The sequence below is a fragment of the Macrobrachium nipponense genome, chromosome 42, assembly GCF_015104395.2.
Source record: "Macrobrachium nipponense isolate FS-2020 chromosome 42, ASM1510439v2, whole genome shotgun sequence".
Lineage (NCBI taxonomy): Eukaryota > Metazoa > Arthropoda > Malacostraca > Decapoda > Palaemonidae > Macrobrachium > Macrobrachium nipponense.
The window spans coordinates 49270091-49290893 of NC_061103.1; the positions used below are offsets into that span (position 1 = coordinate 49270091).

General features: G+C 43.7%; 1 protein-coding gene across 1 annotated transcript in view; it reads left to right on the forward strand.

Moving 5' to 3' along the window:
• Positions 1–3706: 3706 nt before the first annotated feature.
• LOC135213197 (CD63 antigen-like) overlaps positions 3707–20803 on the forward strand; it is a 28041-nt gene continuing 10944 nt past the window's right edge. The window contains exon 1 of the mRNA XM_064247168.1: positions 3707–3916. Within this exon, the coding sequence (XP_064103238.1) occupies positions 3839–3916 (78 nt within the window). The 5' untranslated portion in view covers positions 3707–3838. The remainder of the gene's footprint in view (positions 3917–20803) is intronic.

Genomic DNA, 20803 nt, shown 5'->3' on the forward strand with positions numbered 1-20803 from the left:
TAAGCTTAAGGAAGAAGAAGAGGTAAAAAGAAATACATAACGAAGAACTCTCGCTTATTAAAAAAGAAAAAATTAATAAATGAGTAAATAGATAAAAATGTATTGAAATGCGAGGAGAACAGATTTAGGGTACTATACTACTCTGTTTTTTTTTTCATCTGTCCATCCGCCTGTGGTGTTTGCGTATGGTAACACTGCGTCCCGGGCTTTAAATAATATCCTATTTCGAATATTAACAGTGTAATTCGCTTAAAGTGAATTCTTTAAAAACTTTTCAGTTGAAAATGTCAACCCAGATATCCTTTTATTTACCTAAAACTTACACAGAGCGTAACTATTTAAAAGCCCGGGACGCAGTGTTACCATGCGAAAACACCACGGCCGATGAGTATAGTCATGCACCGCAATTCTTCGCATTGAACTTTGTGAAGAAGAAGAAGTTCCAATTGCGCGACTTCCTCTTGCATTCATGCAGAGCATATTAACCTTTTAGTCGCACTCACGGTAAACAGCACTCTCTCTCCCTCTCCTTCGTTTCTCCTTCCGTCATTATCTTTCTCTCCTCTCCCTCTCCCTCCAGTGGGGTCCCCCCCCCACTGCCAAACCCAAAACCCTCATTGAGTTGAAAGAAAGACCACCTCCAGTTGGACAAGCCCAGACTGTCATAGAGCAAGTAAAAAACGCCCCCCCCCCCCCCCCCCCAACCAAGTTTCTTTGGCGCAATATCGAGTTTTCTACGCAGCGTATAATAAGGGCGCCGGAAATAGACCTATCCTTCGGTGGTCTCGGTATATAATGCCGTGTGAGCCGCGGGTCTGTTCTATAGCGTTGTCTAACTTCAACCTTGAACAAAATAAAGACTGCTAAGGAGGCTAGAGGGCTGGAATTTGATATGTTTGCCGATTGGAGGGTGGATGATCAACGTACCAATTTGCAGCCCTCTAGCCTTGGTGGTTTTGAAGATCTGAGGGTGGACAGCAGAAGTGCGGACGGACAGACCAAGCCGACACAATAGATTTCTTTAACAGAAAACTAAAACAGTAGTAATAAGCAAAGCCGCTTTGCTTGATACGTACTTTGCAGCCCACTGAAAGCTGATATGTGCAGCTATTCGTCTCGATCCGGGACTGACGAAACATGCAATCGATATTGGAAAGTTTCTCGATCAGTGCTTTTTTTTTTTTTTTTTTCTCCAGATGTTTTGTGTTCATTCATTTCTATCACACTGTTTTGTATGTAGTATTTACCTTTTTTTTTTTTCATTTCTCTACATCTTCGTTTTCTTATGCGTCTATTCTTCTACCCCAGCCTCTCTCTCTCTCTCTCTCTCTCTCTCTCTCTCTCTCTCTCTCTCTCTCTCTCTCTCTTTCGTAGCTGGGTAGCGCTGTCAGTGCACCTCACGTGGTGCGCTGTGGGCTTAACTGAGGGTTGTTTGCAGTGCAGTGTCCCTTCGGCCTCTAGCTATATCTCCTTTCATTCGTTTTACTGTACATCCGTTCATATTCTCTTTCTTCCATCTCACTTTCCACTCTCTCTCCTAACAATGGATGCATAGTATTAAAAGGAGCAAATGTAAGTACTACAGAGAGAGAGAGAGAGAGAGAGAGAGAGAGAGAGAGAGAGAGAGAGAGAGAGAGAGAGAGAGAGAGAGAGAGAGAATCTGACAGGTTGTCGGGGAAGCCCCGGGGTTGTAGTACTACTGTGTTTGCAAATATGGCAACATCTATAGTACTACTGTCCACCTTACAATTTTAACGCTTTACAAATTTCATTTCATATCAAATGGTTTATACATCCCTTGGCTGATATACTATTCATATTAGCTAATGGTTGTAACTTTCTTTCATTAAGCGAATTCAATGATATTCCTTTCCAGTGCGTCATCAGGATACGCCTTTTCTTTCTTTCTTTCTTTTTTTTATTTTTTCCCCCCTTCCCAGTTGATAGAACATATGTTTGTTCTCACCAACGTGTACAGAAACACCACTGTTCACCCGTCCTTATCACACACATTTTTCAGCTGTTCTGTTCGCTTTTCCATCTCTTTAGGGTCGTTTTACATCCAATTTTCGTATTTAGCCCTCTGGACCTATACTTCTGTACTAACCACCTAAGGTCTCTAGCTGAAATTTAATTATATAAAATCTGCTCGCTATATTTTTTAAAACTTTTTTAATGCCTTTTTAAAATAATCTCAATATCATTACTGTTATTGCTATCTTTTCATACTTCAGCAACTGTGTGGATATTGCCGATAATTTATCTTTTTTTATCGAATATTATCTCATGTATCTAGATTGTGCATATTACGTACTGTTTGTACTTATTATATATACTCCATGTATATGGCCTTGAGCTGTAAACAAAATGTATAATTATTATTATTTGCCCGTTTGGCCGATATAAAAGTTGTCACGAGACGTACGTGGAATTTTATGTACACACCCCTTAGTATTGTCGGGAGAGTTTTTTTTTTTATAGTAAGCGCATGTTTCGTTGGTTTATTGTTTCCAAAAGCGACATTAACACCAAAATTCTTAAGAAGAAGATGGGGAATTTTTTTTTTTTTTTTTTTTGGTGTTGTAAAGTTCTTTTTGTTTTCATACATAGACTTTTTTTGCCGCTTGTAATGTTTAGTATCAATTATGAAGTGGATAATTTTCTCTTTTGTGCAGTTATTCTTGATACAATAGCTACCATTTTCAGGCTATTTTTCTTTTTGAGAACAGCCGAGATTTTCCATGTTTTCTTTTTTATTTTCTGCAATTCTAGATTTAAATATGTTGATTTTGGATGCACATTTTTGAGAATGTAATCGTTTGGACAGACGCTAGTGAAATTTTGGCGTGCGTTATTCATGTTCAAGAACGAAACCTTTAGATTTTGTAATCAAATAACGGGTACTACGTTAGAGAGAGAGAGAGAGAGAGAGAGAGAGAGAGAGAGAGAGAGAGAGAGAGAGAGAGCGGGGAGGTCACAATTAAGTATACCACTTAGAGTTAGACTGATGTCCTTAATTGAAGAATAGTGGAATTTGCCTCTTTTCTCATGCCAATCAATAGCTACAGTGTCTTTCTAATCCTAAATATGCAACAACTAAGATTCCCAGAATCCAAGCGCTATGCGAGACACATATCCCGGTTCAAGTATTGAGTAAATTGATGCAGTTCCACATTTTTAATAATCATATGCATCGAGAATTTCATCAGATATTAAAGCACTGTTATCGTGATATGAATGTACTAGCTTCGCCAATCGCCACAGCTTAGTGCCAAATCTCAACATCTTGAAGTAACGAAACCTCTTTCTTTTGCTGTATAACCGTAGTCATTCGTTGTTTTAGATGCCAAACGATACATTATCACTCTTGATATACTGAACAATATATCTACGGTGTATCTTCAGTCCTGTCATTCACAATAAAACGAAACGAGAATTGTTGCGTCATGCACTCATGGCATCAGAATCATGTGATCATGAGTGTGAGTCAAGCACTGGCTGACGTACGATTCAACGCTTTTCGGTCAGTTTCGTTAATTCTTCACTAGGGTGGGCCATTTTATGATTTTCGTAGGATTATTGCCTTAATAAAGCATTTTTATTGATGCACTCACTTGAAAAGTTTCGTGACAGGTAGTAATGAGGTGTTCAGTTGTGGTACGACAGTTTTTCTCCGCCTGGCCTCGAGCCCTCGACTTCATTGTTTTGGTTTCGACCAGTTAACTCGCTGTGCTGTGCTTGAAAGGACGTACGTACGTCGCCCTCACGCCCTCCGAGTCTCCCCGACCCCCGTCAGGAGGAAGATCGCGACCCTCTAGGCATTTCCTCCTCCTCCGCCATGGCAGACGCCCAATTAACTGGCTGCGGCCCCTTGACGATCAAGTACCTCGTCTTCTTCTTTAACCTGATATTCTTCGTAAGTTACTAGCCTAGGTGCATTATAGCTAGATGATGATGTCTGTTGTTTTGGTAGGTATAAATAAAAAGCGACATTTCCCCCCCTTGAAGGTCGTCACTCCTCTCCCTACGTCTGTTAAACTCCCTTGAGGATCATTTCTGCTTCGGAGGCCCTTTGCTTTCTCTCTCTTCCCACTTGACCTTTGCTTTTCGATAATCTCCGCCTCTGAAGCGAGAACGCGTAGCTAGCGAGATGTTGTCTGTCGTTTTGTTATAACAAAAAGCGACCTGTTTTTACCTTCATGGTCGTCACTTCCTCCGTCTGTCGCTCCCTTTGGAGGATTCTTTCTCCTTTGGAGACCCTTAGCTCTCTCTCTTTTACCGCTTGACCTTTGCTTTTCCCCGATCATCTCCGCCTCTTTAGGTAGTGAGAATTTAGTGGAAGTCATTCAGGGTGACGCACGAGTCACGTTACTCTCTCGCTCTCTCTCTCAGCTGCCCAGTTAATGTGGCGCAATTGTCTGAGGCGAGGTGGGGGCCCCTGCCCCCATCCCCTAACCCCTTCCCCGTGCCAGACTGATCAATGCCCCATCATACCCTTTTCCGCATCCATGCCAAGTCTGCTTGAAGTTCCTTTGGGGTTTTCCAGTGGATAAACGAGAGTCAACGTGCTCAAAGCCTATTAGGCTTGCTTAGGTAGTATAGCCTACCCTGTGATAGCTACCTATAGCCTACTAGGGCTAGGTAGTATAGGTACCTAAGTCCTGGAGACCCCCAGTGGCCGGGACAGAGGTGGGTGGTGGAGCCACAGCACAAAGAAAGCATCAGGAAAACGGGAAATGCTAAACCCGTCGAGCATAGCATGGGCCCATCATTGGCCATTAAAATGCCAAGGGCCAGCACCTACCCTCCCGTTTGTCAACAGTCTGCCAACCAGGCATGTGTCGAGTTCAAAATAAAGCCGGGTCGTTGGGACGTACGAGCGGCATCCTGACCTCCCTGTTGGGTACCAGGTGTCCCCCAGGGAAACAAGGTTGGTTGTCGGTAGTTTTCACCTAAATTTAGGCTAGGGCAAATGACCGCATGGCTTCGTAGCGGCTGCCTCTATTGGAATGCGGCACTTCCTGAAAAAGCGCTTGAATCATGCCATTATTTCTTAATTAGGAGAAAACCCTTACTTTTAGAGGATAGGCCACAACTCTTGACGGATTCTCATTGTATCAAATTTATAAGTACTTTTTTTGAGAAGGTGGCTGCATTCCGGGAATGGTGGCCGTTATGTCGCTGTTTGGTCATTTTCCCTAGTCCCACCCATACTATATATCTGATAGGGTATTCATTGTTCCTTGGGGGTGATCAGGGCATGGTGCCCCAAGTAGGTAAGGAAGGTCTATCTGGTTAGGTGATGGCACAATCCTCAAAGTTTACTGAATGTCAGGTTACCTTTGTGGGGGTTGGTTCCAGGGGTGGCACAGCCTCCTCCTGCCGGGTCAGGGCGTGGTTCGCCACAAGGGGATTCAAGAGCCGATGAAACAAGGTTCTTTGGCAACGCCTTTTTGTCAAAGCATCGGATAAAGGTGAAAGTTGGCATGTGTAGCTTAATATTTTATAACCCTACCATATTATTTCATGTATTTAATGCCTAGTTCGGTTTTGATATTTATATGTTAAAACGAAGTCGCTGATGCCAGAACTGGGAAGTTCACAGAAAAGGATCCAGTAATCATTTGTGACATAAACTTAATAGCCTATGATGTCATTAGGCTCTGCCCATCCACCAGGTAGGCAATAAGTCACTAATACAATCTTAGGTTTCAACAAATTCAATAATGGTCAGCAGGATATGGAAGTGTGTCCCCTTAGTTGGAAGACTGCATTTGTGCTACAACTTGCCATTGTGTACACAAGTGAGAAGACCCATGGCTAGATTAACTGGAGCGTGAATAGGTAATTATTTTTTATAAAGGGTAGTAGTTACTTTATAACACTCGTCTCGTGCTGCAGAAAATAGAAGGCTGTATTGTTGCAACCCGAGGTCAAACGAAACTGATTGTCGTATTGTATTCCCACCTGAATAGATGTAGATCTAGCAAATGGAGCTATGGTCTAGTTCATTATGTGGATGATTTAAAGGTAATTCTAAATAATGATGGCACCTGTTTTTACCTTGGAAATTGATTTTTCCTGCAGTTTTAGGGTAAAATACTTAATGGCCGGCCGCTACCATAGCACAACCACATTCCCTAAAAATCGGAAATTGTGGCCTTTATTTGTGACTGGGAGAAAAAATTGACTTCAAGAGGGAAAGTAGAGGTCTTGAGGTGTTGCTTCGACGGACGCTGGCTCTTGACTAATGTCTATCCTGGGTTACAAGATGTGTTCAAGTACTTTTTCGGGAAGGTGGTCGCACTACATTAGAGGCCAGGTGGCCATTCGGTATTTTACCGAGGTGTTTTTGATGTTAAAGTTGCTTTTGTTGATCAACTGTTATTTGTGTTCTACACTCTCTCCCTCCCCCTCCTAATTACCGATCCATACCTTCTGCACCCACCACCCAAGTACCCCACCATCCCTCAGCCACTGTCGTCTGTGTAACATATGGCTCCCTCAGTGTTTGAGTCTCCCTCAGCCGCTACCAAAACGCAAACATGGCCACTTTGTTTACGTGTGTTCTCCCCCCCCCCCCCAACCCCAACCCAAATTCCCCCATCATTGGTGGGTAGAGGTAGGAAGTAAATAACAGTTGACCCCCAAAAGTTAACTACTGCTCTTCATTAAAGGCACTAAAACTGAACGAAATATAAAATATCCAAGGTAGAAGCGGGTGCGTCACTCTTATCTACAAATACCAAATTAAGTATAATTGTTTGTAAAGTAGAAACAATACAATTATCAAGAAAATGGAATAATTGCAAGCTAACAACTTGGTCCCAACCAAGGCCAAGTCAAAGAGTCAAGCAAAAGAGAAGGTTTGCCCCAACCCCCCATGTAGGCAGAGCTTTGTCTACCTCATATTGCATCAGTAGGTGAATTGCTGTGATGAGCAGGTACCTGTGAGATATGTAATCACATATACTATTTAGTTACCCCAGGTGTGAGGCAACTCCACCCAATTGGGTAGACCTCGTCTCTCTTGTGGCCTTGGTACCAACAACTGCTGTGGAAGTTGCGATGAAACCACATAATAGTATTGAAATTATCGAGAATGAATAAGGCAGTCAAAGGGATGATGACAATTGCTGCTTGCCATCACAGATATTGCTGAAGCCTAGGATGGGAGGTAATATCAATGAGTGGATATATCATTGGTGAGTGGGCAGAGCCATGGTGAAGACATGTTTTCCCCAATGTTTGAACGTCTCTTCATTGTGGGTGGAACCTCATGACATCGTAGGCTAACGTCAGTATTGTGTTCAAGACTACATATTACCTGTGACTTTGATGGCTCTGGCGTAGGAAACTCGTTTTTACTCTGAGAAGTACCAGAACTGTTGAACTTAGCTACTATAATAATACTTGCACCTTTATCTGATACTTTGATAAAAAGTTGTTGGCGAAAGACAGTGTTTCGTCGGCTCTGAAGCCCCTAGTAAGTTAGTTTAGAAGGGTAAGGTCTAGTTAGGTCAGGATACAGCTTCCAGGGAAGGGACAGCATTCTAGGAAAGAATAGGCTAGACCCATTTTCACATTGGATTCCCCACACCCAACCCTCCCTCTCTACTCAACCTCTCCTTCTCAATTGAAGAGCAAAGGGTAAAGTTGCACTTTAAACCATGATTGCAATTTGGACCGGAAAATAGAATTGTTCTTACATGATATACAAACCCTTGGTCCTTTACATTAGGAATGACTTTACGGTGAAACTGGAACACTGCCGTTAAATTCTTGAACTAGGCGGTTAGGCAGTAACTGCTGTCTGGTAGGCGGGTAGACCTGCCTGCCCGGATGTAAGCACTCCACTTTGCATTTGGGTCTGTTTGTGACATCTTGCTGACTAGCTGTTAACAACGATTTCCCGGTGGGATCTTTCTTTTAATGTTTTTAGTATTTTGAATATACGTACTGTGTTTGATATTTAATATTGATTTCTTTAATAATTAATATGCTAACACATTTCTTGTGATAAGCCCTGTGAGCCCCCTTTCCCCTTTACGTGGTAAAGGTTGGCGACAAGGGTGTATCTACACCCTTATCACTTTCTTTGGCCCTTTAATGTCAGGGCGGGGCATTATGTTTATTTGACATTTACGCTTATGCTGTGGGGAATTACCGAAAGGGAATTCAGAAATTTGCCCTTTGTTTTTTCTCCTGATATTCCCTCTTCTCCTTCATCCTTTTCGCTAGTGTACGGGGCAAAGAGACTGTGTGTGTGTGTGTGTGTGTGATGTTTGAGGGATCTTCACTCATTTTGGAGGGCAGTTGCCCTTGGATGCGAAAGAAGTATCCCTTTTTAATCATATTTTCTTTCTGTTAAAGGCTAACAGTGCAAGTAGCTTGGTACTTTCATCACACTCCAAGAATATGTTGGACTGGAAGCTAGATGCAGTCTCATTAGGACCTCCTCATATCTTTCTTCCTTTGGGTATACCCACAAGGCCTTGGAACTCCTTTTTCCTTGGACCGGTGTTTGCTTACCCGGCTCCATCAAGAGGACACGTTGCATCTTGCCCATGGTGTGTGGTTCTAGAGATGAGAAGGATGCGAGTGACTGGCCTCTCCCTCTTCCCCCTCCTTGTCCTATTCCTCTTCCTTTGGGGTTGAGGATAGGACTCGAACTTACACATTGAGTTTCCTTTCTATTTTTTCATCAGAATCATAGAAGCAATCCTACTCCTTCCTCTAGTAAAGGGAGGAAGTGGAATGGCAATAATGCAGACTCTTCCCCCGAACTTTGCGTTAATGCCTCCAACTCTAGATATTCTTTCCAGCCCCTTTTTTGGGTAAGTTACGATTCCGAAGGGCCCAGAAGTCTGACTGTTGATCATGAAGCTCTTATACTCTGATCAAGCTGCCAGGGGCATGGCACTCCTCCTTGCTATTACGACCTGGAGGAATAACCCAGGTGTGCAGAACTCCAGTCAGTTCTAGAAGCTCACTCGCATTCCTCCCACCAGTCAGTGAGTCTTCCTAATGTAAAGGACTGAGGGTTTGTTTATTGTGTAGGAACAAATCACAATTTTTTGAAATAAATTGTATTTTTGTTGACTATACAAACCTGAGGTCCTTTACATGAATGCCCACCTCAAGCCACCCTTCAATCTGAAACCTGGGCCAAAAGGCAAAGTGGGGTGTTTTCATCCAGGCAGGTGGGTCTACCCCACTTACCAGACAGTGGTTACTGCCTAACCACCTTGTTCAAGAATTTAACGGCCGTGTCCCAGCTTTACCGTAAAGTAATTCCTAATGTAAAGGACCTCAGGTTTGTATAGTTAGGAAAAAATACAATTTACTTTAAATTTTTTTTATTTTTCCTTTGTTTTTGTGTGTTGTTTGTGTGTGTGCACTGAAAGTTCCTAACAATTGTTTCATTAGTAAATAAGAAGTGCTATTAGTATAGTGGACCTCACCCTGCTAACCTACAATTTGAGCGATCACTCTGGGAGAGAGGGAGGGGTTTCTGAGTAGGGGAATGTTAGGGTGCCTGCGTCCTTCTCTGGCTCGGGTGGGTGGGGTAGAATAGACAAAATACACCAATGCCTGAATGCACCATTTTGTAATTGCTCCGAATACACCACACTGCATATAAAATGTGCTTGTCTGGTTGATTCTGGTATCATTAAAGTTTTGTCATTCTTATTAGGAACTGGTTAAATCTCAAAGGTTTTAGTTTGTTAAAAGTAGTTATTAAGTACTTTATTTGCCGGTGTATTAGACACTATTTTATTTTTAAATGTATCCAAAAATGCCCTGCTTCCAATGTCGCCGTATTACGGATTGGAGACCGGGCACTGTAGGCTAGCCAGGCATTTCCTACAGCAGGTACACAACAGTAAAAAGTAGAGGAAGATTTGTTATCTCGTATGGGAATTGGCCATAGTACTACTCCATTGACCCATAGATTCCTTTTAGAAGGGGCAACTGCACCAGTCTATATACAGTGTGACTCTCCTCTTACTGTAGAACACATGTTGTTACATTGCCATAGGTATGCTGCTGCACGGCAAAGACATGGGTTAGTGGGCAGGGATGTAGCAAAACTGCTTGGTCCTGATGTGGATGTTTATAACTTTGTGGCATTCCTTAGAGACATTGATGTCTGTAATGAAATTTGATATTTGACCTCTTGTTACATTGCCAGGTATGTACACTTGCAGTTGTGTATATAGGTATTTTTATGAATATTTTTTATTTTTTACTGTGACACTAAAGGTTATATGCATATCCTAAATTCAAAGTTATAATATTTTGTGGAGGATATCAGTTTTTACCAAATATAAGTTTTTACCATAGTTTTAAAATAATTTATTATTTGTTCATGAAACTTACCTGTCAGATATATATATAGCTGTATTTTTCCGAATCCGACAGAAATTTAAACACTTACGACACACGCAGTGGGAGTCAGGTGGTTAGTACCCATTCCTGCCGCTGGGAGGCGGGTATCAGGAATCATTCCCATTTTCTATTCATAATTTTTCTGTCGCCGGTGCTGAAAACACCTGTTTGCAGCACCTCCGTCCAGATTTTGGAAACTTACTAGCTATTTTGAGTATCCCTTTTGGTTTTTTTTCTTTGGTATCTGCATTGGAAAAATCGGTGGCTTAGCACACGTTGACTTTGATTGATTTGTTTTGATTTGGTATTGATTTTTCTTTGATCAAGATGTCAGGGTCTAGTTCTGCTAGCGCTAGATTTTGTTCTATGTCCGAATGTAGAGTAGGCTACTGAAGCTTGAGTGGACCCACATTCTGTTTGTAAAGTTTGGAAGGGGAATGAATGTACGTTTGAAAGTCGTTGTAAGGAGTGTGAAAGATTAACAGAGTCGGAATGGAAGGCGTATGAAACCTATCTTAAGAAACTTGAGCGAGATAGGTTAAGGAGGTCTTCCTCCAGGAGTGTTTCAGGTAGGCAAGATTTTAATGATTCTCCTGCTAACCCTCTTCTGTAGATTATGCTCCTACCCCTGTAGTGTTGCCTCTGGCCCTGAACAGTGTCGGGGTAGAAGGTAATACTTTTATCGCTAATTCTTGAATCGATTCGTAACTTAGAATCAAAAGTGTTAGCTCTGGAGAGCAAAAGTGAAGAGAAGTGCAGTGAAAGTGCCCCTTGTGTAGTGGAGGGTGCGTCAGATCGGCCTCATTCCGCCTCTAGACCTAGACCTCTGCTTGACTCCCAGATTACGGGGAGAGAGCATGTCGAAAGTCGAAGGAGGGTTACGAGGAACCCCCACCGATCTGGCATGCCTTCGGCAGCTTTCTGACGAACCTACCCAGACTGCAAGGAGCATTGTTGCGCGTGCACGTCTTCTCAAGGAGTGCTTTTCTTCTTCTGAAGCTTCCTCCCCGCGTAAGGGTGGAGCTCTCATACCGCATCACATCCGCTGAAAAGGACGGCTCGCGTTCGGGACGCTTCACGTCCAAGTTGTTCTCCGGAACTTTGCTCGTCGCCTGATAGTGCGTTTGCTGCTTTTCCTCCGCAGAAGAAGCGTAAGGATTTTTCGGAGGCGGAGTCTTTCCTAGATGTTTCTTTCGAGCGCCGCAGTCGCTCTAAGGTGCGTGAAGTGACGGTTCCTGGGAGTAGGATCAGCCCCTCCCCAGAAAAGGAGGCTTCACCTACAAGCAAGATTCTCCAGTCTCTTCAGCAGCAACTTCGAGATGTTTTTTCTTCAGAGAGACTGTTTCCACGTCGCCGTAAGAAGGATGACAATCATCCTGTGAAGAGGTCGAGGCGTTCTCCCTCTCCCTCTCCTCGCTCTTCTCTCTCTCCGTTTGAGTCTCCCTCTGGAGTTCGTTCTGCTCCCCAGCAACTTTCTAGAGGAGGCGAGAAATTCGTTTCTCGCTCTCGTGAAGCGGTTGTTTCCGCTGCTACAAAACTTGTTGATAAGAAGCGCGTTTCTTTAGATGCCGAGCGCGCTTCTGTGAAAGTCAAGCGCGCTTTAGTGGACGCCGAGCGTGATTCGGTGCAAGGTAAGCGAGCGCCAGTGGACGCTCAGCGCGTTTTAGTGGACGCTCGGCGCGCAGCCAGTGGACGCTCAGCGCGCACCGGTGGACGCCAGGTGACACCTGTTGCGGTCGAGCGCGCTTCAGTCGGCGCCAGTAAAGATTGGGCTTCGGACAGCCAAGCGGCGCGCCTTACTGGGACGTCAGTTTTCCTCCTCCGCAAGCGCAAGCGGAAGCGGGAACTCTTCCTGTTCGCCGCTCTTTCTCTTTTGAGAAAGCTCGTGACTCTTCTTTACTTCCTCCGACTTCTCCAGTGTCTGAAGAGGAAATTAGTGACGCTTTCGTCGAAGTGGACGAAGAACAGCAGTTGGCTCCAGTTTCGACGGACTACAAGGTTTTGACTCGTTTGCTACAGTCAGTCTTTGCAGACACTTTCCAACCTGAAGCTCCACGTACTCCTCCCTCTCAGTTTTCGTCATCCAAAGCTACTAGGATCTCGGGCTTTGTGAAAATGAAGAAGTCGCTTTCTACGAAGCAAGCTTTTCGGAAAGGTCCATGATTGTATGGAAAAGAGGAAAGCTTCAGGCAGACTTCTTTCGCTTTACCACCTTCAAGACTTTGTGGCAAAGCTGGTATGTGGTATGAGACGGGAGAAACGTCGGAGTTAAGCTTCCAGCCTCAGCTCAAGGAGACTTTTGGTAGTATTGTGGATGCCAGCCAGAGGATCTTTTCTGTCTTCCTCTAAGGTCTCTTGGACGCATAGTGAGTTAGACTTTCACCTTAAAGGCCTCTTCAGGACACTAGAGGTCTTTAATTTCTTGACTGGTGCCTAGGAGTATTGGATGCCAGGTCCAGGAGTTCTGATTCCATCAGTCTGGGGGAGCGTTCAGTGTATTGTCTTGCATGGACAAGGCCGTCAGGGATGGTTCTGAGGAATTGGCTGCTCATTTCAGCACAGGACTGCTTAAGAAGAGAGCACTTTTTTGCAATTTTACTGCAAAGTCGGTCTCACCAGCGCAAAAAGCGGATCTTCTTTTCGCTCCTTTCTCAGAACATCTCTTTCCCCCAGTCTATGGTAAAGGACATAGCTGCCAGTCTCCAGGAGGAAAGCAACCCAAGACCTTCTGGCACAGTCTTCTAGGAAGCCTACTACTACTTCGTCTTCTGGGTCCTCTGCTTTGAAGAAATCGAAGCCCTTTCGATCTGCTTCTTCCTCGAAGCCAGCCCTCAGGAAGAAGAGGCTCTTTCAGAGGCAAGACTCCCGCTCCTTCCAAGAGCAAGAAGTGAGAGGGAAGTCCTTCAGCCACCGGTAGGAGCCAGACTTACTACACTTTCGCGGCCAAAGCATGGGAGAGAGAGGTGCCGACGCTTGGTCTCTGGACATCGTCAAGAAGGGGTACAGAATTCCTTTCCTGATGTTACCTCGCTGTCTTCGACACCAAAGGATTTGTCTCCTTCGTATCAGGGAGAAAAGCAGAAAGTGCTTCACGATCTACTAGATCAAATGATCGAGAAGCAGGCGGTGGAACAGGTCTTCGACCGGAGTTTCTCCGGGGTTTTACAACCGTCTGTTCCTAGTGCCGAAGCAGTCAGGGGGGTGGCGCCCTGTTCTGGATGTCAGCAGTCTAAATCGCTTCGTTACCAAGCAGAAGTTCAAGATGGAGACACCTCAATCCGTGCTTGCAGCCTTAAGACCGGGGGATTGGATGGTCTCTTAAGACCTTCAGGACGCATACTTTCACGTCCCCATCCATCCCCGATCAAGGAAATACCTGCGGTTTGTCCTGAAAGGGAAGGTTTTCCAATTCAGGGCACTCTGCTTTGGTCTCAGCACGGTGCCGATGGTGTTCACCGTTCTTATGAAGAACGTTGCGAGGTGGCTCCATCTTGCGGAAATAAGGATCTCTCTCTACCTAGACGACTGGCTTATTCGAGCCTCATCGCAAGACCGGTGTCTGAAGGACCTTCACACGACTCTGGGACTTCTGGTGAATCTCGAAAAGTCGCATCTGACTCCTTCTCAATCCTTAGTCTATCTGGGGATTCAGATGGACTCAGTGGCTTTTCGGGCTTTTCCGTCCCAGGGGCGACAACTTCAATGCCTAGACAAAGTGTCAGCCTTTCTAGGGAAGGAAACATGCTCGGTGAGGGAATGGATGAGTCTGCTGGGGACCATTTCCTCACTGGAGAAGTTTGTTTCTCTGGGAAGGTTGCACCTCCGACCACTTCAGTTCTTCCTCTCAAGCAATTGGTCACGCAAACAGGATCTAGAAGAGGTCTTGTTTTTGACGGAAGAAGTGAAAAAGCACCTCAAATGGTGGTTGGATCCAAAGAAGCTTGCGGAAGGACTTTCGCTCAAGCTTCGGAACCCCGACCTAGTGTTGTTCTCCGACGCGTCCTCCACGGGTTGGGGAGCAACACTGGGAGGGAGAGAAGTGTCAGGCACCTGGAGAGGGGAACAGGTGTCCTGGCACATCAATCTAAAAGAACTTTCAGCGGTTTACCTTGCTCTAAGGTTCTTCGAAGAGGAAGTCTCCAACAAAGTGGTTCAGATAAACTCGGACAACACCACAGCCTTGGCATACCTCAGGAAACAGGGAGGAACTCACTCTCCTTCTCTGTTCGCCATCGCGAAGAATATCCTGATTTTGGGCGAATGTCGCAAAAACGTCACGATTCTGACAAGATTTGTGTCAGGCGTGGAAAACGTTTCTGCGAGCGGACCTTCTCAGTCGGCAAGGACAGCTTCTGCCGACGGAATGGACCCTTCATCAGGAAGTATGCCAGGCGCTTTGGAAGCTTTGTGGGGGGGGACGTCCCTCATGTGGACGTTTTTCGCAACTTCCCGAACGAAGAGACTTCCGCTGTATTGCTCCCCAGTTTCTGGACCCGGGAGCAGTGGCAGTAGACGCCCTACTGTGGAATTGGTCGGGACTAGACATTTACGCTTTTCCCCCATTCAAAATCCTCGGGGAAGTAATGAGGAAGTTCGCTTGCATCAGAAGGAGCGAGAATGACCCTCATCGCCCCCTTCTGGCCAGCGGTCGACTGGTCACGGAGGTGATGTCCTTCCTAGTAGACTTTCCAAGGACTCTGCCCCTAAGGAAAGATCTACTCAGACAGCCCCACTTCGAGAGGTACCACAAAAACCTCCCCGCTCTGAGTCTGACTGCGTTCAGGACTATCAAGAAGTTGGCCAGAGCGAGGGGTTTTTCAAGACCTGTGGCAACGGCGATTGCCACCGCAAGGAGGCCCTCCTCAATCGCAGTTTACCAAATCAAAGTGGGCTGTCTTTAGAAGTTGGTGCAGAAGGAAGGGCATTTCCTCCACCTCAACCTCTGTGAGCCAGATAGCAGATTTCCTTCTTCACCTTAGGAAAGAAGCGAAACTAGCCGTTCCCACGATTAAAGGCTACAGAAGCGTGCTTTCTGTGGTCTTCAGGCATAGAGAACTCGACTTAGCGAATGATAAGAGACATTCATGATCTCATTAGATCATTTGAGACTGTGAAAGTTCTCCAACCGAAAGTACCATCGTGGAACTTATACGTGGTACTTAAGTTTCTCATGTCGAGTCATTTGAACCGCTCCATTTAGCCTCGCTTAGGAATCTTACTAAGAAGACCATTTCCTAACCGCTCTGGCGACGGCGAAGAGGGTTAGCGAAATTCAAGTCATAAGCAAGCATATTGGGTTCAAGGATCATAGTGCAGTTTGTTCCTTAAGTCCTACGTTCTTAGCAAAGAACGAGAACCCTTCCAACCCTTGGCCGAGGACTTTCGAGATCAAAGGGTTGTCGGAGCTAGTAGGACCTGAAGCTGAGAGAGTCCTGTGTCCTGTCAGGGCTCTCAAGTTTTATTTGCAGAGAACCAGAGCATGCAGAGGTTCTTCGGAGAACTTGTGGTGCTCTGTGAAAAAACCAGATCTTCCGATGTCGAAGAATGCACTAGCGTTCTTCTTAAGAAGTACGGTTAAGGAAGCCCATGGAAAGTGTAGTGAAAGTGACATGGAGCTTCTGAAAGTGAATGCCCACGAGTTGAGGGCTATTGCTACTTTGGTGGCTTTTCACAAAAATATGGCAATCAAAGATATTTTGGGCGCCACTTATTGGCGAAGCAATTTGGTGTTCGCTTCACACTACCTGCGGGAGGTGAAAGCAACATACGAAAATTGTTACTCGCTCGGACCATACGTCGCTGTAGACACTGTTTTGGGGGCAGGAGGTAGCGCTCATCCTATCCTTTAATGGTTTAGGGGAGTTTTTAACTTGTGTTATGGTTGTGGGGTTGACCGCCTGCGGCGGATCTCCCTTCCATTAGCTTAGTCTATGTGGGATACTTTTGGTAGGCTACGCCAGGTGGTTTGGTTTTACTTCGTTGCCCTCATTTGTATGGTCAATGGTCTAGTCACGTTGTGGTCTCGCCCCTGTTGACAGATCATCTGGAGTGCACCAGCTTTATAGGTCTCTACCTTGCTGGCAACTCTAGTAGCACAAGCAGACTTACGCGGCAGTAACCACGAAGTCAGCTATGCTAACAGGTAAGGAATCAAGATATCAATTATCTGCATATATATGTTTCCTAAAATCTTCTATTCTGTCTACTCCCACCACCAAAGGTGGGATTCAGCTATATATATATCTGACAGGTAAGTTTCATGAACAAAATGATATTGTAATGATACAATTATGTTTGTTCATACTTACCTGGCAGATATATATAATCAAGTACCCACCCACCTCCCCTCAGGAGACAGTGGAAATAAAAATTATGAATAGAAAATGGGAATGATTCCTGATACCCGCCTCCCAGCGGTGGGAATGGGTACTAACCACCTGACTCCCACTGCGTGTGTCGTAAGTGTTTAAATTTCTGTCGGATTCGGAAAAATACAGCTATATATATATCTGCCAGGTAAGTATGAACAAACTTAATTGTATCATTACAATATCATTTTTATTTGTCAGTTCATAAATTCACTGACATACTATATACATCTCAAACTAATTTCATTATAGTGCTGAATAATCCTCAAACTAAATTCATTAGTATAGTGCTGAATAATCCTCAGACTAAATTCATTATAGCGCTGAATAATCCTTTGGAATCCAGTGCTTGGCTTCAAGCTGTAATTCCATATTCCGTTCCATTTCATTCCATTCCACTGGGTAGGAACAAAAAATTTATGCTAATTTATTATAAAACATTGAAAAACAAGCATAATTATTGTAGTAAATTGTGTTTCTTAATTGTAAAATAGTATTGAAAACAAGCCGAATTATCAGTCTGTTATCCCAAACTTACAAAAAATGCTTATGATATGTCGGCAGTTAGCCTGTGAGCCATTTGCATTGATGGTTGTAAACAAACCCATAGCCCCTGCACTGCCTGTTGTTTATTTATGATGCATTTCATACAGTCCAAATTGCCATTCCATAAAAGCTGTCAATTTCCATTTGCGGAAGGTTGCCAAGAGTACAGTTATGGCAGACCCATACAGGTAACTCATCTTCCATCATTAGCTTCTTGTAGACCCTCTATTAGCTTCCTGTAGAATTCCCTTGTAATACCTGAAAGAACATAGGAAAAAAAGTTTTCACATTCTAATGTGGTCTCATGTTGCAAGTCCCATCTCAGTGTCAGATGCACTGCAAATATAAAGGTTGTGATTGGGTTGTTGACACTTGATTTTTAGTTCACCTGATGATAAGGGGTGATGCCATCATGGACGTCTGTGCCAACAATTTGATTATTCACTTTTTTTCTTAGCTCATATTTTTTCATTGCGGAAAGATATCAGATTCATATTTGTTGTGCTTAGGTATATCTTAGGATAAGGGTTCTGCAATGTGAGTCCATATGATGTAGAAGTTAAAGGTCATTGGAGCAACTAAGGTCAGTTTTTTCTATTGATTAAAAAATTGTTAATGCAGAAACATCAGGATTGTATTTAATATGCATTTATGTATGCATTAGCACAAATGCTACTGAATAACAGTGAAGTAATATAAATGATAATATGTAATATAATATCAGGTGAGCATCAGCACCTGTGTATGGGGGCTATTTTTTACCTTTTGTCTTTATTGCCACTTCTTGTCTTGATCATGCCTTATACATATAACTAATGAGGTTCATATTTGGTATGCATGTAGTACCAATGTTGAAAACATTCATAGTGTGTTGTTTACATCTTAACTATCTCCGCACACACTTAGCCATTATCTGATCACATCTACAGATTTTGCTCAACCCTTAATTTACGCACTTTGAACCCTATTAATTCTCCTAATAGGTACTTTTCTTTTTTTCCACCGTTATCCCTAAACTAAGGGGTTGGATGCCTGATGTGCCTTTCCTTACAACATCAGGCATATTTTATTTATTTGGCAAAGGGATTCTTACGACCACATGTCTTTGCTGTCATTAACCACAGTTATTGGTGGTGGGCCTTGCCTTTGAAACAAAAGTCCACCTGCAAGGCAGCAGTTTCTACAGTTATTGGCAGTGGGCCTAGCCATTGACTAAAAAGTAAGACTGCAAGGCAGCAGTTTCCACAGTTATTGGTAGTTGGCCAAGCCTTTTACTAAAAAGTAAGACTGCAAGGCAGCAGTTTCCACAGTTATTGGTAGTTGGCCAAGCCTTTTACTGAAAAGTAAGACTGCAAGGCAGCAGTTTCTACAGTTATTGGTAGTTGGCCAAGCCTTTTACTAAAAAGTAAGACTGCAAGGCAGCAGTTTCCACAGCTATTGACAGTGGGCCAAGCCTTTTACTAAAAAGTATGACTGTAAGGGAGCAGTTTTCACAGTTATTGGTGGTGAGTCTATTCTTAGACTAAAAAGTCCACCTGCAAGGCAGCACTTCTTTTAGTCGCCTTTTACGACACGCATGACTTACGGTGGTAGTATTCTTACAGCCCTACCACAGGGTGGAATTAATTCTCCTAATACTATGATAAAAAAAAATACTAAAGTTTTACCAACCAGTGTTACTGTAAATTCTATGCTGTCAAGCATCACTGATATCACACTGGATCACTTCTTGACATGGTTGTACTTCCTTCCGACACTACACAAGGGTGGGGTTGAATTTATTGCTAGGTCTTGTGGTCATGGTATTTGGAGAAAGGTTTGCTGTATAGGTCTACTTTCAAACTCATAACTGAGAAAATATTTTCATACCAGCCTAATTTCAACAGTTCATCCTCAATTAGAGTACAGGCAATCCCTGGTTAATGGCATGGGTTCCCTTCTCGGCTGGGTGCTGATAAGCATAAATCAGCAATTTTATGGCACTAGACAAGGGCCATAAAACCGGATCGCCATTAACCGAGTCCGCCGATAACCGGGGACTGCCTGTACTACTGTAGGCTACTGATATACAAGCAGTAGTAAGATAAACAAATAGTTAGCACAATAATTTCTTTTAAAGGTTAATTACCATCTACAGAAACAGTTATGCTTATAGTTTCAAATAAGGGGTAGCTGCCTAGTAAGGTAGAAAGTTTTAAACTTCTTCCTCATAGCATAATGTCTTTGTTTGTTTGGTAATAATCTATTTTCATTCAGACTTTGGAAAATGATTCATTATATCAAGGAAAGTAATCTTTCAAAGAGAATATGTATAGTTGTAACTATATACAGGTACTAGTTACCCAAAGAATAGGTGCTGAGCGAATTAAATTGGTATATTGGGACCACAAGGAAAGATGCACTTTAATTGGAAAGTGGTGCATTTGGACCATGATACATGGTGCATTGAGGTAGTGGTTGATTTAGTCCAGAAACCCTGGAGGCTGGGGGGAACCTCCACCTAATCTAACCTAGGATACCGTGTCTTTACCTAGACCTTGGCCTTTTACCTCTACCTAACCCAACTTAGGGGCTGCATTTTTACCTTGCTAAGTTCCCCTGGAACCTCCCCATCCATCCTAACCAAGGGCACTGAAAATGACTAAAAGGCTAATAAGGTTGCTACCAAACCAACCATGCTCAACTTATTGTAGGGCACTATGTCCTTGTCTTGAATTAAAGCTATTGGTAGGATTGACATCTTCAAATTGTTCAGGATCTTCCGAAGGTGTTGAAGGCTGCTGGGTGTCAGACTGTGGAGGGTCAGCTATTTATTGATCAATAGCATTAACTTATTTGGAGGAAGGCGGCATTGTTCGATATAATTCAAGGAAGAATTGCACTTGGGAAATTGCAGAGAATTAGGTAAAAAGATGCCCAAAGAATGTCTGTGTGAGGATGGCAAAATTTGGCTTGGAATTTAGAGATACAATCAAAATAATTTACAGAACAAAAAGGAAACAGCTGAACAAAGATGCCACGATTGCAGAACGAAGCTGGATTTTTCAATGAATGTCTTATTTCATATATACTATGTAACTTACCAAGTAATTATACTTATCAACTCATGTGGCAACTTGAATTTGAAATTCCCAGTAGCACTTGTATTGTTTTGTGTAGGCGACTACCCCACCCACTATTTGCATATTGATTTTTTATCCCGTCCATCAAGGGTTAACACAGTCACTGAATTAGTAGCATCAATGAGAGTCCATATGGACAAAGTGCATAACGTTGTTCAAATGCTAGTGGAGGCGGTGGCTGTCCATCCCGCCAACTCTCCCAGACAAAGGTCACCTGTCACACTCCCCTGAACCTGGAAGAAGATATACTGGAGGTCCAAAGGAGGTCAGGGGGGTTTGCCCACAGGGCAGTCGCCCCCCTTGGTAGAACCTGTTGCTCACTCAGTTCAGCCCTGACAAGAAGCGTTGTAGGTGTTTTCTTGGTGAGTCCTGTCC